Source organism: Oncorhynchus kisutch, linkage group LG2 (genome assembly GCF_002021735.2).
Source record: "Oncorhynchus kisutch isolate 150728-3 linkage group LG2, Okis_V2, whole genome shotgun sequence".
NCBI classification, from domain to species: domain Eukaryota; kingdom Metazoa; phylum Chordata; class Actinopteri; order Salmoniformes; family Salmonidae; genus Oncorhynchus; species Oncorhynchus kisutch.
This window is the reverse complement of record NC_034175.2, coordinates 16,782,797-16,800,281: the sequence shown is the minus strand read 5'-3', so window position 1 is coordinate 16,800,281 and position 17,485 is coordinate 16,782,797. Positions and strand designations below refer to the sequence as shown.

The 17,485-nt window shown below is 40.9% G+C and overlaps 1 protein-coding gene across 11 annotated transcripts in view; it reads left to right on the top strand.

Annotated features, from left to right (window-relative positions):
- The window catches only part of LOC109908212 (tumor protein p53-inducible nuclear protein 1), a 34,350-nt gene extending 17,963 nt beyond the window's left edge, over positions 1-16,387 (top strand). The window contains exons 2-7 of one of the 11 annotated variants that reach the window (XM_031788928.1): positions 3,260-3,311; positions 3,439-4,675; positions 5,298-5,347; positions 6,859-7,187; positions 10,353-10,818; positions 13,517-16,387. In XM_031788928.1, coding sequence (XP_031644788.1) covers positions 7,061-7,187; positions 10,353-10,818; positions 13,517-13,766 — 843 coding nt within the window. In that variant the 5' untranslated portion in view covers positions 3,260-3,311; positions 3,439-4,675; positions 5,298-5,347; positions 6,859-7,060 and the 3' untranslated portion in view covers positions 13,767-16,387. Of the gene's footprint in view, positions 1-3,061; positions 3,312-3,438; positions 5,348-6,858; positions 7,188-10,352; positions 10,819-13,516 lie in introns of those variants that run through there. The other 10 variants (XM_031788916.1, XM_031788923.1, XM_031788914.1 and 7 more) reach the window with 10 other exon arrangements.
- Positions 16,388-17,485: the final 1,098 nt, after the last annotated feature.

The window sequence follows — 17,485 nt, the reverse complement described above, 5'->3', positions numbered from 1 at the left end:
GATGCAATTCTTAAGAGTGATGTCACTCCCTCCCTGCATCTCTTTGCTCCATATCCTGCTTGTTCCCTGTCCATCTCTTTTCCTCTCTAAGTTGTCCTATCATGTTCTTACTCATGCTTATCTCCATTCATGACATACCTTTCCCACATTACCTAGAGTGTTCGTGACTGTTCTTCAAAACAATAATTTAAGCATTCATTGTAAATATTGAATTTCTGTGTGCCTTAGCTTGAGCGAGTATGTTTGTCTTTTAAGGTAGACAGACTGGCAGGAAAGGTTGCCCTCCCACTTGTCTGTCTTGTATTGGTTAACAGGCAATCAAGTGAAGTTTAACTGTCACACCCTGGGTCAATGTTAATCAAACAGAACCAGACGCAAATTTCATGTTTCACCTAATCATCGATCCTATCACAGGTTATTATGGGTGTCAAACATACTGTAGGTTATGGGCGTCTGTTGTATATTTTTGTCCATTCAAAAGGGACTGCAAGAAAAACAATGTTTGAACCTATTTCACCAGTTTTTTTTTTTTTTTGTTTTTTTTTACCCATAGGTCCATATGAATCTTTCCTAGTGATGTGATTTTACTTGACATAATAGTTGTTGAGGGCTGGAAATGTCACCCTCTGCCTATCAATGGACAGAAAGTGTCAATCCAACCATAGAATGTGGCTGAATGAAGTAGCCTACCACACTTAAATGAGTCCTTAACTTTGCAGTGAATGCATGCATGCTCCTGTGTTTTCACAGCCTTCTCTTTACCCCACAGCTTGAATACACAGCTGTTTTTTCCCCAAATTCCCCAAACTCTTTCACATGACCTTTGACATAGGTTTCCTTTTGTTGATTTTGATTATTTATTTTATTTTTTTCTATTTCTGAACTGTCCCTCAAGGAATAGCTGTCCCCTTGAATGGACTTTAACTGGACTACTCTGAGAAGATTCTGTGATGTTCTTTTCTGTCACATGCACAGTTTCAATTCACCATGTTAAATATCAGAGAAAATACTAATTAGTCTGTTCTGTAAAAAAATGTACGTTATTGATTTATTAAACCGCTGACATGACAAGTCTTCAGTGAACTGTCACCTAGTAGGTATTGGCCCACTTTGAAACAAACATGAACAACATTATGTAAAGATGCGGTGTCTTCAAGTGAAAGGGAACATGTATTGTCTTTGTATAAAATAACGATGGCCCATTTAAATGACAAATTTTTTGTTGTTGTTGTTAAAAGCACTTGATTTATTGACAGGATGAGGTATCAGAGAAAGTCTACTTGATGTTCGGCAGATTGACATTACCTACACCTGATGGTAATTTAACATTTTTATCAAAAAATGTTTTCACTCTTAATCCTTATTTGTTTCCTGTTTCTGAATAACACAAATGTTTGACTTCCATAATGTAAACATTTGAATGTTCTTATTAGAAACACCATAGTAGGTTTTAATTTGTTTATCCAAGTTAAATTGGAACTCAAGTTATGTAGGTCAAGAACACACTCAGGTTGATTTTGAGTGATGTAACACTGTTGTTGCAAAAAGGAAACGGAGTTGAGCTGAAAGCCACATCTTCAGTGTTGCAATAGTAGCCAACTAAAACAGCACCGGTGTGGCCTTTGTTTTTGGGCCTGGAAAATTACAGAAATGGCTGGTTAGATTTTTCTTTACATGGACACGTATGACTGATTCACACTTTGATAACCTCACCTCTGAAAGGTGTAGGGGGGATTTGCCTTCCAGGAAGAGTTTGTCCCGCTACTCGGTGCTTACACAAACACACGATTGTGCCCTATGGTCCAGTGTAGAGAAACCAGACTGCCCTAATGGGAGAGGGCAGGGTGGTTGTGGCATAAGACAACACATACTCAGTTTATGGCCTCCACATTTTCATCCTACCCACCTCTCAGTTCTCTGACAAGAGACTTCCTCATTTCAACATGGATCTTTGTTTTGTGGATATATATTTAGAAACACTATTTCAATCTACATACTTGCATGTTATTTTTCTTGCCGCCTCAAACTACTTGGTATTGGTATTTCTTACATAATAGTTGTGGATGGCTGACTGAGACATGTCGTAACATCCTATTTCTGTCTATAGGCCCACTGTGAAATGTTGTTCCATTTTCACCCCAATTGAATACTTGGGTGTAAAAAATAAAGTTGGTATAAAATGCTAGGTTGCACCAGCCAAAAATAAGATTAGTCGTAGCTAAATCCGATGTAAACAATCTGCCTTCATGAGATTTGATGCTTCGTCATTATGGTTGGTCAGTCATGGCAGATCTATACAATGATTTATATAAAGCCTGGATTGATAACGCGATTGAGAGGCTTGGAAGCCACCTGTCGGCCATATTGGCACTCCGGATTAGGAGCAGTGCTCCATAGGATGAATGGAATTCTACACTATTTCAATTAAATGTTTTGAGGGACTCGGGGACTGACAAAATTACATGCATTTAACTATTTGTTGTTTGTTATAGTGGGGACAGTAACAGTACTCTCAACAACAAAAAATGCTTTAAGGAAAATGTTTTTGCTCACAATATAATTTAAAAGTATGCATTAAGGTGTCTATAATAGAAAACGAATGTAGACATGAATAAACGCATTTGTATAGCTTCCAAAATATGTTTTAGAATTGAGTGCCTCGATGGCTGCGAGCAGGGTTCAATGCAGCGCCCCCTGTTAGTCATCCAGGGTTTAAACACATCATTGATTCTAAACTTTGCAAGGTATGTTCGTCACATCACAAAGCCCACCACTACGCATGCAAATTTTTCTCAACCACAACTGGATGGATAATTACTCTGGGAATGAATATCACTGAATGACGGGAATATTCGAGTAAAGTAGGCTACTGCCATTGATCATATTGTTACAGAAACTCCCAGTCATCCAACCGTTTTAAATAGCGGTAGGTGTGTGTGGTCAGCTATAATTTCGGCGTTACATTTTTTTATTGAACCTTTTAACTAGGCACGTCAGTTAATAACACATTCTTATTTACAATGGCAGACAAACTCGGGCGACGCTGGGACAATTGTGCGCCGACCTATGGGACTCCCAATTACGGCCGGATGTGATGCAGCCTGGATTCGAACCAGGGACTGCAGATGTGAACAGCAAAGGACGGATATGCAGTGCCTTAGACCGCTGCGCCACTCGGTAGCCCGAACTGCGCTTCTTTGATACAATTGTGGGGACTCGTCTTGATAAATCAATCAGTACTTTTTTTGTGTTTTCACAGAATGTCCGTTTTGGATAGCCTACACGGCTGGGGAAATGTTAGCCAAATTGAGGTGAGTGTTTTTCTAGCCTCAAAAACGATTTGCTATTGGTATTTTATTACATGTTAGTTGTGTATGGCTTACTTAGGAAATTAACAAAGACACTTCTATGTCTGTCTTTTTGCCCACTGTGAAGCAGACCCATTTTCACCCTAATGGAATACTGGGCCAGCAATCCAGCACATTTTACATCGGACGTAGAGTTACGACCCATTTACAACCAACTGGTGCAACCAGCCCCAGGAGGTCCTTTGTCCGAAGTGTCCTTAATCTGGTTTATGTATGGGGGTTGGTGTACCATTGGATCAGGCCCCTTTTCCCAATTTGCACCGCTTGAGGGAAGGGGTGCTTTGTTGTACCCCTCACCGGGTGACCGACACTCTGTATTGAGTGCATTGTCATCTTTTTGTCCCCTCTTCCTTTGTCTGGATCCTTTTTGTTTGTGAAGCTAATGGCCCATTCTGTCCCGATAGAGGAGACATACATACATCTCATTTTTGTGATTGCAAAAAAAAACTTGGTGTAATGTTACAATAATGAAACATATAGATTTTATGTTTCCTTTTCGGGAGGGGGGCGAGATGTTATTGCTTTGTAACATGGTCCCACACTCCTAAATGTACTTTTTTTGGGTCAATTCTAATGCATGGGTGCTGAATAGTGTTTTGGTACTTTTGATAATGTCACCTTCACATTATTAGAGCATTTGACTGTCACTGGGCTACAGGGCGATGTTTTATTGAGCGAAGGAATTAATATTATAGGATGGCTTCATTTACCCTTTATGGACAGTTATATAACAGGGTTATAACGCATATTATAATATTTCTAATTTCTAGCCTGCTATCCATAAAGCTTGATAAATTAAGCCGGGAAATAGTAAAAATACATTAGGAAACATATGGGCTCTATTTTACCCATCACAGGAAATAAGGGTGCTTTGTCAAATATGTTGACAAGTTTGAAGAAAGACTTTAAAAATCAATCCCAAAAACTTGTGTGCTGGGTTTAGCCCAGTCTTGTCTTTCTCTGGGGTGGTCACGTGCGTTGGTGACTGTTTGTCAGAGTCAACGGCAGTGTATGATTGGCTTACAGATTTAATACAGGGCCCTCCCATAGGCTGTTGAAAACTACGTCTCTCGGATCAGCTGTTAGTGCGCCTTAACAATAACAAAGGGAACAGTTGGGACCTCGGAAAGGCTCGGACAAAGTAACGAACTGTGTAGCTCCGAATACAAAGGTCCATGTACTTAATTTCTTCTGCGAAGAAAACTTTTTTTATATATATTTTCTAAAAGATACAATCTACCTCAAAGTCTTAAGGATTTAATCACTAAATATCCGTCCTTTGCTGTTCACATCTTTTCTTGCCGCAGGTGAGTTTTTTGGGGGTCTCTTTGTTGTCTGTTTTTCAAAGAACACGCAGTAATCTTTTGCAATTCAATTGTAGGCCATTGTTGACATGACATTATTTTCACAAGAACGGTTTAGCACAAACTCAGCCTATTTTCACTGTTTTTATGCACCAACAATGTTTTGTGTAGCAAGAATAAGATTCTCGGCCTATTTTTGCCAAATAAGAGGCAGACGGCAGTCTGCTGAAAATGTATTATCATGGCAAGGTCTATATGTCTCCCGATCTATTGAAGGAGGTGCTATTTATATGCACAAAACAGAATTGTACTTTGCTGGCAGAATAAGATTGTAAGAGCTGCGACCCGCCCAAGTGGTGTAGGGTTACGTTCTACACCCTCTGCTTGTATGCTAGTCAACAAACCATCCTGCAATCAGACAGCCTACCACGATTTGAAGTTGTTAATGAACCTAAAATGTGCCGTTTTTTTTGTTTTGATGTAATAACTTAACATTTATTTATATTTTCACTGATTTATTTGTTTTATTACAGAACCAATATCATGCATTTTGATCTGGGTTGAAACCCCATGGAGAATATCCATATGACGTAATCGTTACGGTACTAACGTTCTCTGTTCCAAGGTGTCGACGACAGGCCTCCAACCAACCATCCAAACGCATACGACAAGAAAGTGAGCTCTCACACAACCTACGGTTTCATTTCGTTACTAATAATATACTGCCATTTTAATGGGCCCAATATCACGACGCATCTTCACCCCCCCTCCTTGTTTTCTATCTGAATAGAGCCAGCATTCTCGGGATGGAAACAATGCATGCAAGCGATATTTTGTTGAGGACGAACAGGTGCAGGGGATTATAACCCAGTTGCCTATTGGACATACTGTAGATTAAGTCTCATAGAAAAGCCCTCAGTCCCTTGACCTCATTGCACAGCTGCTCATTTTCGTTGAATCTTAGAAATAAGAGGATATTGAATCAAAGAACGAAGTGTTTGCATTCGCTTGCAGCCAACACATCTTCTGACGAAGATGTCTGATGTTAAGTAATACATGACAAACTGTATAATGTGTGTGTTTTCCTGTAGCCTGCCTGGCAGACCAGGTTTCAGTTTCCAAGTTTCAGTTTTGTGTCACGTCTACCAAACAGCGATCTTGTCCTTTTTTAACATTATCATAAAGAAGCCAAATAAGAAGCTACTGCAGTTCTCAGCTTTTCAGATCTTACAAAACCACACATCTCTATTTATTGGCTGCACTGCTCTGTATTCCCATAAATGTGTACATGCATACAACTCATAGTTTACAATTGCACTGACAAATGTGGCTTCACAGCAGGAATTTAATGTCTGGCAGAATAATGGTTTTTGTGTATCACTAAAATCCTGCTTCAGGTCAGGGGTCATAATCTATGACCTGAAGTGAGTGTAAAGGCTGTGCTGTATCCCTGGTGTGTCCGTGTGGGGGTAGTAGTTCACTTTATCAGCAGAGGAAAATGCTGTCTGGCTTCTTACACTCTAGTCAGTGGGACTGGAGGTCTAATTGCAAAGAAAGGTCAATCCTTAACCACCAATACTGGGCTGTATGGTCACAGAGAGTTGACCCCTAGGTGAAGATACAGCACTATAGTGTGTGTTCTATAAAGGACCACCCCTATCAGTGAACAAGCTGCAAGGTTACAGATCTATTAAGCCCACACATATTTGGCCAGTGTGTCTATGTCAGTTGGCAGCTAGGTGGTGATGATGGGTCTATTTCCATAATTGGCTTTATGAGGGATGTCTGGTAGATAGGCAAATGATACCCACACCTGTAAACATTTACGACTACATACGGTGCATCTTTGAAGTCTGTGACAGTTGTGAATGATCTGACTACCCTTTTATATGTTTAATTATCGAGTATTAGAGATATAGAAAATCTGGTTTTGGCACAGAGTGTTAATATTGGACTGTCCTCTCAAACTAGTAACCCAGAAATAAACACAGATATCCTTCCAGTTCAGTCTGACCCATGTTTTCCTCCTGCCAATTGCCCAAAAGCCAAAGGATATTTGCATGCATCTCCCCCCTCCTTTTTCACCAAGGTCTTTATAAGATCATGTGTATATGGTCTCAAATGTGTCACTCAAGATCACAACAAATTGTTCTTTCTCTTTCTCCCCCTCCCCTTTTGTCTCTTAGGTCCTTTGTAATTTTGCACACGTCGAGGTGAGCTATGACCAGACTTTGCACGGCTCCCCTCAGATGATAGACATCCGTACCTTATTGAAGCACTTTAGCACCTGCAGCTGATGACCAAAGTGCCTGTTCCCCACCCTCACCCCGGTCCTCGCACCACTCAGCCCCCCCTTGGTCCTGCCGTACCCCCCCAAGGAGTCCCAGTATGTTCCAGAGGCTCACCAGCGTCCTGTTTGGGGACGATGTGGAGGAGGTGAGTGGGGGAGGCCCTGGAGAACAGGGCTTTGGCCAGAAGGAGGAGGATGAAGAGTGGATCCTGGTGGACTATCTGGGTGAGTTTCAGAACAGACACACACACAGAAAACCTTCATAAACAGTCAAATACACACTCTAAACACAAACAACCCCTCACACACCATAACCTGGTATTAACCTGGTATTATTATTAACCTGGTATCCTGGTATTCATGTACAAAATGTTTCAGATGGGTTCAACAGTGAGCATCATTTCCATACAGTCACGTGGTGGGAACTTCACTGCCTTTTTAAAAGTCAACACTGATTATTTGCTGCTGCAGCGTTTGTTTTTCCATGTGAGCATTATCAGATATATACATATCATCAGCATCTAAGAACTGACCTTATCAAACTGCTTGGCTATGCAATCCTTGGGTGCCTTATTGTCTCCATAAACCACCGTTTTGTGCCAACGCAACCTAAGTTCACCTGCATTCACAAATGCAGACACAAGGATGCTACTCTAAGCCCTGGCAAGGTTCCCAGTATCCATACGCACAAGAACACATACACGTGTGCCCAGACACACATGGTTCTACACATATACAGTATATAAATGCCGCTCAATAACACACACACACACACACACTTGTTCATTGGGGGGGAAGGGAGTGCATCCACCCCGTTTGTCCCTGATACATCACATCTCATATTCCACAAGTGTGTGAATATTCAAGGTGTGAGAGACTGAATTCTGCTGGCCCACTTCTGTATGTGGGAGGGGAGGGGGGTGGAAGGGATATGGGGCAGTATATGGGCAATATGTCTATAAACGGGTCAAACAAAAGCATGAGGGGAGGAAGGTAAAAATAGGTCCGGTAGAGTTACCCTTCTAGGCTCTGAGGAGTGAGACGTGTGGGCAGACAGCCCAGCAGAATTCCCCTTCAGAATTGCCACCAGTCGGTAACGCAGTCTATGACCCAAACCACCTGGGATTAATGCATTCATAGCGTTGTCTATCATGTCCATTATTCGTTATAGGACTTGTATTACATATGTAGCTCATGGCCTCTTACGACAGCCTTTGGAAATGCATTAAGGCTGAGAATGTGTTCGTAATCCATTTTACGCATTATTCATTACAGGTGTTCCATGTAAATGCTTAAATGCCTATAAAAGCATTCATAATGCTTTACAATATTACCCTATAGTCCAGCACTCTGTAGCCTTACCCAAACTGTTATGTGATCATAGAACAGTATGATATAATAATGATTCATCTGATCACAGTGAATCTCTATCAGATGATACATGGTATCATAAACCCTTTATTAGGTGTCTGTTTTATAGAACTGTTAGAGTGAATGCAGTAAGCAGAGGTCAGATGTTTTGTCTCTGAAAGCGTTGAATAATTCTTTCCTGCACAGACTGCAGTACCATGACCTATTTTGCAGTAGGGATTGATTCCACACGCTTAAAGTGTGTACAATTTAGTGTGTACCCACTGTATTCCTGGAACACTTTAACAGCTCAAGTTGCACTAGTCTCCTACTTCTTCTAAACTGCCAATCTATTATATCAATAGCGCAGACTGCTTTCCTTCCCCCGTCCTACGTGCGCACACACATACAGTATACACACACGCACACAAACACAAACACGAGGTGGATGGTGGGGTGAGAGGATTACAGGTTCTAATTGGCCTTACAGAGACAGTGATGAGGGATGTAAGCTGTTTTAGGGTTCTGCTGCATTGCTTGGCGGCCAAGCGTGCGGATCACCCTGAAGGTGTGTGTGTGTGTCAGCATGGATGAGATTTACTATTTTTATTTATTTTAGTTAACAAGGTGGCTGCACTGCCGCTGACACGCGTGACAGAGAAAGATGAGGATGGAAACTGAAGTGTCCTTGGGAGTGGGTGTATTTCTATCAGACACCGTAACACAGCCACACACTCAGAAATGAACACGCTCTGAGGAACACATCACATCTGTACACACTACATCTGAAAAGGAAAGAGAGGAAACCTTTCATGATCATACACACACGGGAACACATCCAATACACACACACAGTTACACACAAAGAACACAGTTACACACAAAGAACACAGTTACACACAAAGGACACAGTTACACACAAAGGACACAGTTACACACAAAGGACACAGTTACACACAAAGGACACTGTTACACACAAAGGACACTGTTACACACAAAGGACACTGTTACACACAAAGGACACTGTTACACACAAAGGACACAGTTACACACAAAGGACACAGTTACACACAAAGGACACAGTTACACACAAACATGTACATGCACAACACTCAGCTGTTTGTCAGAGATTCTGTCCAAAAAAAGACAGGCAGTCAGCTTTAAACTTTGGCCAGGAATGAAGTTTTGGCCAGACGTCCGTGCAGGCTATTTTTAGCATAATGGGAAACCAAACAGCAATCTGCTGGCTTTGATTCCCATCTTGTATCAAGTTGCTTCTTCCATCATACTTCCCATATGGCAGTGTATTATTCTGACTTATTAGTGCACTATTTACAGTAACACCACCAAGTCTCAAAGCAAGACATGCTGTATTGCCCAGGGATGCAGTGAATGCAACTTCTCGCTCCAGCCAAACCACCTCACTTAACTTGATTAGATTTATTCAATTGAAACTTAGTTTCTCTCCTAACCTTTTAAGCAGCATCACGAGTTGAGGTAGTTAGTTATCTAGTGGAAAAACATGTTTTGGTGCATTCTAGAGTTGGGAAAGACTGTAAAGCATTTGGCAAAAGTTTGTTAGAGGGAGTTGCTGAAGCTGCTTGATCCTATGCGTGACAGCTCTTGCGCACACACACACACACACTATAGTATTTTGGGTCAGGCATGTTATTCTGACCGATAGAACACTGCTCTGTTCCTGTAGGGCTTTGACACCTATGCGTCAGGGGAAAATATGTTTTTGTTTTGATCGCTAAAGCCATTCTCTCTGTGCCACATTGCCCCCTAAAGTCATGTCAAGGTATTGCATATGAGTTGTTATCCCACCCAGGTTGACCTCAAGACCATCATATTGCATTTTTACATTTTTCTACAGGGAGTTTTACACCTTTTTTTTAATCACCAATTATAAAACTCAATGGTTGTAAAACACATTTTCACACATACCCTACATGCTTTTGTTGCAAACAAACTTTCCATTTCTTATTTAAATGTAAATTGTGCTGGTGTCTCCTAACCAATCCCTGCCTTTCTCCTCAGCCGAGGCCTGCTCCAGCCCCTGTGGTGACGGCCTGTCTGAGGTGGAACTGACTTCGGAGGAGGAGGGGGACCTTGTGGTAGTCCCTTCTCCCATCGCCAGCTCCCCCATCCGCTATGCCTCCTGCACCTCCCTGGACTCCACCGCCGACACCGAGGATGGGGGTCCCGAGGAGGAAGAGGGGGGTTTCCAGCGCCTGGAGGCCTGTTCTCTAGAGGAGAGCTGGTTCGTTACTCCCCCACCCTGCTTCAGCGGGGGGAGGAGGGGCAAGCCTATGGTACTGGAGACCAGCCCCCTGGAGAACCTGCTGATAGAACACCCCAGCATGTCTGTGTACACCACCCACTGTCCCCCACGACTCAACCTCCCCCTCTCCCTCAACCTCAATCTCTGCCTCCCCCCCGTTGACACACCTGTCGCTGTGGGCATGGAACCAGGACGACGGTCGCTTGACACCCCCTGCCACAGGTAGGACTTGTTGCTACAAAAATACTGGCAGTAGTGTTACAGCACCTAAATTTAGTGAATTTCCCATGTCTTCTTATATGGGCAGAAAACGTACATTCTTGTTAATCTAACTGCACTGTCCAACTTACAGTAGCTATTACAGTGAAAAAAAGACCATGCTATTGTTTAAGGAGTGCACAACAACAAACTTTTATCACGGCAACTGGTTTGATACATTCACCTCTGAAGGTAAATAATGTACCTACATTCAGTAATCTTGCTCTGATTTGTCATCCTGGGGGGGTCCCAGAGATAAAATGTAGCATAATTTTGTTTGATAAAATCAATTTTTATATTCAAATGTAGGAACTGGGTTCTACAGTTTGAACCCCTGCTGTCTGTGTGAAAGTTAGTGTGTAAGCTAATGATCCATCATGTATGACATTCCTGGGAGTGTGTAAACAAAAATGTTGTATTACCATATCATTTTGTATGTTCTCTATAGTTACAGTGGGGGTAAAAAGTATTTAGTCAGCCACCAATTGTGCAAGTTCTCCCACTTAAAAATATGAGAGAGGCCTGTAATTTTCATCATAGGTACACTTCAACTATGACAGACAAAATGAGAATTTTTTTAATGGATTTATTTGCAAATTATGGTGGAAAATAAGTATTTGGTCAATAACAAAAATGTATCTCAATACTTTGTTATATACCCTTTGTTGGCAATGACAGAGGTCAAACATTTTCTGTAAGTCTTCACAAGGTTTTCACACACTGCTGGTATTTTGGCCCATTCCTCCATGCAGATCTCCTCTAGAGCAGTGATGTTTTGGGGCTGTTGCTGGGCAACATGGACTTTCAACTCCCTCCAAAGATTTTCTATGGGGTAGAGATCTGGAAACTGGCTAGGCCACTCCAGGACCTTGAAATGCTTCTTACGAAGCCACTCCTTCGTTGCCCGGGCGGTGTGTTTGGGATCATTGTCATGCTGAAAGACCCAGCCACGTTTCATCTTCAATGCCCTTGCTGATGGAAGGAGGTTTTCACTCAAAATCTCACGATACATGGCCCCATTCATTCTTTCCTTTAGACGGATCAGTCGTCCTGGTCCCTTTGCAGAAAAACAGCCCCAAAGCATGATGTTTCCACCCCCATGCTTCACAGCAGGTATGGTGTTCTTTGGATGCAACTCAGCATTCTTTGTCCTCCAAACACGACGAGTTGAGTTTTTACCAAAAAGTTCTATTTTGGTTTCATCTGACCATCTTCTTCTGGATCATCCAAATGCTCTCTAGCAAACTTCAGACGGGCCTGGACATGTCCTGGCTTAAGCAGGGGGACACGTCTGGCACTGCAGGATTTGAGTCCCTGGCGGCGTATTATGTTACTGATGGTAGGCTTTGTTACTTTGGTCCCAGCTCTCTGCAGGTCATTCACTAGGTCCCCCCGTGTGGTTCTGGGATTTTTGCTCACCATTCTTGTGATCATTTTGACCCCACGGGTGAGATCTTGCGTGGAGCCCCAGATCGATGGAGATTATCAGTGGTCTTGTATGTCTTCCATTTCCTAATAATTGCTCCCACAGTTGATTTCTTCAAACCAAGCTGCTTACCTATTGCATATTCAATCTTCCCAGCTTGGTGCAGGTCTACAATTTTGTTTCTGGTGTCCTTTGACAGCTCTTTGGTCTTGGCCATAGTGGAGTTTGGAGTGTGACTGTTTGAGGTTGTGGACAGGTGTCTTTTATACTGATAAAAAGTTCAAACAGGTGCAATTAATACAGGTAACGAGTGGAGGACAGAGGAGCCTCTTAAAGAAGAAGTTACCGGTCTGTGAGAGCCAGAAATCTTGCTTGTTTGTAGGTGACCAAATACTTATTTTCCACCATAATTTGCAAATAAATTCATTAAAAAACCTACAATGTGATTTTCTGGATTTGTTTTCTCGTTTTGTCTGTCATAGTTGAAGTGTACCTATGATGACAATTACAGGCCTCTCTCATCTTTTTAAGTGGGAGAACTTGCACAATTGGTGGCTGACTAAATACTTTTTTGCCCCACTGTATTTACTTGAAAATGTATCATTTGACAAATTCGGCACATTTGGGCAGACTTGATACAAAATATTGTCCAGTATTTCAATGCTTCACTGGATCAATTGGAAATGTTGCACACACTCTGCTCTCATCTAGTGGCCAAAATCTAAACAGTGCCTAAACTGCAATATTATATGATGGCCTTTCTCTTGCATTTCAAAGATGGAGAAGAGGGAAAAAAAGTTTTTTTGTTTGTATTATCTTTTACCAGATCTGATGTGTTATATTTGTTAGATGTTAGATCTAATATGTTGTATAATATTATATTTTGGGGGTGGCAGGTAGCTTAGTGGTTAGAGTGTTGGGCCAGTAAGCGAAAGGTTGCTGGATCGAATCCAGCAACAAACAAAAAACCCGGTAGGCTGGGTTTTTTGTTCTTATCTGACTTGCCTATTTTAAATAAAGGTTAAATTTAAAATTGACATTCAAAAAAATATTCTCCTACATTAATTTCACATTTCCACAAACTTCAAAGTGTTTCCTTTAAAATGATATCAAGAATATGCATATCCTTGCTTCAGGTCCTGACAAGTAGTTCGATTTTGGTATTTCATTTTAGGCGCAAATTGAAAAAAGAACATGGATTAACCAATCCAGCCCCCTTCCTGTCTCCCCCTATAGGCCAGAGACGGTAGTGCAGTGCAGAGCCGGCCTCCATGCTGGCTGCTATGCGGCTGCCGTCCCAGGCCTCCTAGACCAGGCACAGCAGCATGGACGACTGGCCCAAAGGGTACGTGGCGCCGCCCAGCACCAGCTCCTCTCCCGCAATGCCCTGCGCCGCCTCAACCTGCTGCGTACTGGAGGGGCCAAGCAGGTCAAGACCACCACCACCTATCTACACCAGCCTGGCCAGAGGCATCTCAACTACTGAGGTCCTGGCCCTATCCCTTACCCTCCAACCATCAATTCATCCATCTGTCTCAAGCTGGATCCACGAAAAGAGTTCATCCTGCAACATGCTCTCCATCTTCCCTCCATCCACCGATCCTCCACTCTGGAATGAAGAGACGTGATGAGGACTCCTTTAGAATCAATGCCATAGGTCACTTTACTCCGCCGCAGGTCCCCACCACCACATGGTAACTGGGAGAGTCTGGTTCAATCAGATATTACACCTGTGGCGACACTCTCCGCTTTCACCCACTCTGCAATGGTTGTGTGGTGTCATAGTGTGGCTGTATATGCTGCCATAGAATGGTTGTGTGATGTCATTGATTGATATCATGGAGTTGCTTGTATGCTGTCGTAGTGACATTGTAAGTGATGTCATTGAGTTGTTGTATGCTGTCATAGAGTGGTTGTGTGCTATCAGAAGAGGGTGTGTGGCTTAATAGAATGACTGTGATGTCTTTAGAGTAGGAGTAGGCATTTAGAAAAGGAGCATGTCTTTCACCTGTAATTAGGACAGTTTAACAAGGTTGTTTCTCATGCCCCTCCAATGAAATTGCTTCCTCTCTCACTTCATGGCAAACTAATGTAATTTGTCATTCTGATGGCCACAACTTACTTTTCCAAATCCTCACCTCCCCTCTCTTGACTATGGGTGAACCTGCCTTGAACTTAGTAATTCAGTACTTTCACAATATTGTTTGAGAAAATGATGGTCAAATACTGGGTTAAATATCACTAAACGCCTTGTTATAATAGTAGAATTTAAGATAAAAATAAATAAATGTAAAATGTATTTAAAAAAAATTCCATAATATTTTTTAAAAGAAAAAAAACGTATATTACATATCAGTATGAAGTTAGTATGAGTGTTTATCTACATAGGTATGTTTGTAAGCAGCGGTTTGACTATGTTAGTGTGTGATTTGTTGCATGGTTGTATAGCGCTAGTCTCCAGATGTTGAGAAAACAGAAGAAAAAAACTGTTTTTGTATCTTCTCATATTGTTTGTTCTAAATCTGCAGTCCACTTCTCAGGGTCATAGCCAATCACCTTTACACTTTACTAAAATGCAGATTACTTGACGGATGTTAATTGTCTTTGTACATACTGGAGACCTTCCAAATTTGTCATAGTGTGCTTTGCCTTGTGGTAATGTTTGTGATCAATGATTGACCTTTTAAAAGAATTGTGTGCGTCTCGATAAAATTGAATTTGAACGTTTGCTTGTCCAAGGACTGTGAAAATGAACTCCTACTCTCTCAATCGACTGTTATAACCCACCAAGATGGAGTGAAAACATTAGTCTTTTTTCATTTTAGTTTGTATTTTTTTTCTGTGTACTTTCCATTGTTTTGAGTTAGATTTTTGACCTGTTCTTTATTTGCTTAGTTACATAACTTAGTAATATTATGTTAAAATGTCAACCAAAAAAGTAGCAGCAAACTCTAACCTTGCAATAGTTTATATTACTATTGTTTTTGCTTTTACAGTATATTATTCTTTACTTTAACAATGTTTGCAAATTGGAGACTTTTGTGTTCTGAAATGGTCAAGTTTGTGACAACATGAATCTGTGCACTGTAGTGGTAAGAAAGCACAGAGACAACTCAAACACCCAAATAGCCTATTTTAGTTTCACAGAACCTCTAAAAGTCAAGTATCCAGGGCAAACTCAATCATTTACATGACCTAATATTACGATAACCTGATATTATGACCTAATATCACCTGTTTCTTTGTACTTATTGGGGGAAATACACAGTACATACATACTCAGATGTATTTAGCATGGTAGCATTAAGAAGCAGTAAGGTGGTTTTGTCTCTATCGTTGTAAACTGATTTATAGTGAAGTGATTTAAGCCTAGCCATTGTATTTGTGTCTTTATTTTTTTTTCAAATTTCTCCGATTGCAAATCATTTGACGTGTCAATTTTTGTGCTGCATTGTTGTGACACGGGCAACAGGACGAAGGGAATGGAGGAGATGGCTAAGTCCTCATTTTTGATGTGTGAAGCTGGAAGGAGCCATTTTGTTTTGTCCTCGGCTGTCTGTCTGAGCTCTTTGATAATAACAGGGATTTGTATTTTGTTTTATGCCTTGAATTTGTTGTGGATCACGTGCCTTCCAGGTTAAACAGTATAATGACAATGCATTAATGAAGAACTTGAACTGTTGTCCAAAGGGACAACACATACAAAAGAAAATCAGCTATGCACACAGGAGGTAGCTTCTCTTCGTGAACCACCCAGCCCATGTACAGCTTTTATACACAAATGTAGCAAACCCGTTTTCTCCTGTGGGAAGAAAATTTGGTGGCATTTTTTTTTACTACGTGTTAGACTTCTGCTTTGGTTTAGTTTACTGGAATAATACAGCACTTTGCCAAAAAAAAGTGTAGGAATTTGAGCGTTAACTGTTATTTATCTACTTAACTGATTGCATTATTTGTATTTTGGACGTATGAGAGATCAATTCACTCTGTTTTTATGGTCAGCAAAATTTGCAAATGAGAATGTGGTAGTCTGTTCTAAAACTGTAATACATGCTCTGTTGTCATGATGTAAGCCACAGTCTACAATAAATGTTTTCATACACATACTCTTCCGTTTCTGTCCATTTGATCCATTTAACCTTTATTCTACCGGGTTTATTCAACTAAGATGACATGTCTTTTGCAAGAAAGACCCACAGCCAGGCTGGACTTAATTCCCAAACCTAGCCCTTTTATGGCACCGAGCTGAGATGTTACTTTCAGTATGACATTCTCATGAGTTCTGAATGAAGAGTACGTAACTGCTTTGCACAGCAATACTAAAGCATAATAAAACGATTAAAAGATGGGCTTCATCAAACAATTGAGAACGAGTTATCACAAATGTTTGACCAATCACAACAGAGCAAAGTAGTTGCCAGGAAGATCTTCAATAACTATTACAAACAAACAACTGATTCAACACTTCAGAAAATAAACAGTGACCCAGAAAACAATAACTCTGATAAAATAATCCTATACACCTGTTTTAAAGGCTATAACATTGAATAATGACTGTTTATTCTGTGTTGAAATCGGAGGGGTATGCTACAAAGTGGAATCCAACAGTTGGCCAGCTAAGCAACCAGAAATAAATGTTGATTTTTCTGATTCATTAAAAAAGCTCAACATTATGCTTTTGGTTGTTGCACGCTTATATATAAAAATAAAAAAAGCCATGTAATTCCTTGATCCTTCTTTACTATATACGGTATAGGCAAACATGGTTTAGTAAGAACATGTGGTATAGGTAGGTATACAGTGGGGCAAAAAAGTATTTAGTCAGCCACCAATTGTGCAAGTTCTCCCACTTAAAAAGATGAGAGGCCTGTAATTTTCATCATAGTTACACTTCAACTATGACAGACAAAATTAGAAAAAAAAATCCAGAAAATCACATTGTAGCATTTTTTATGAATTTATTTGCAAATTATGGTGGAAAATAAGTATTTGGTCACCTATAAAAAAGCAAGATTTCTGGCTCTCACAGACCTGTAACTTCTTCTTTAAGAGGCTCCTCTGTCCTCCACTCATTACCTGTATTAATGGCACATGTTTGAACTTGTTATCAGTATAAAAGACACCTGTCCACAACCTCAACAGAAACAAAATTGTAGACCTGCACCAGGCTGGGAAGACTGAATCTGCAATAGGTAAGCAGCTTGG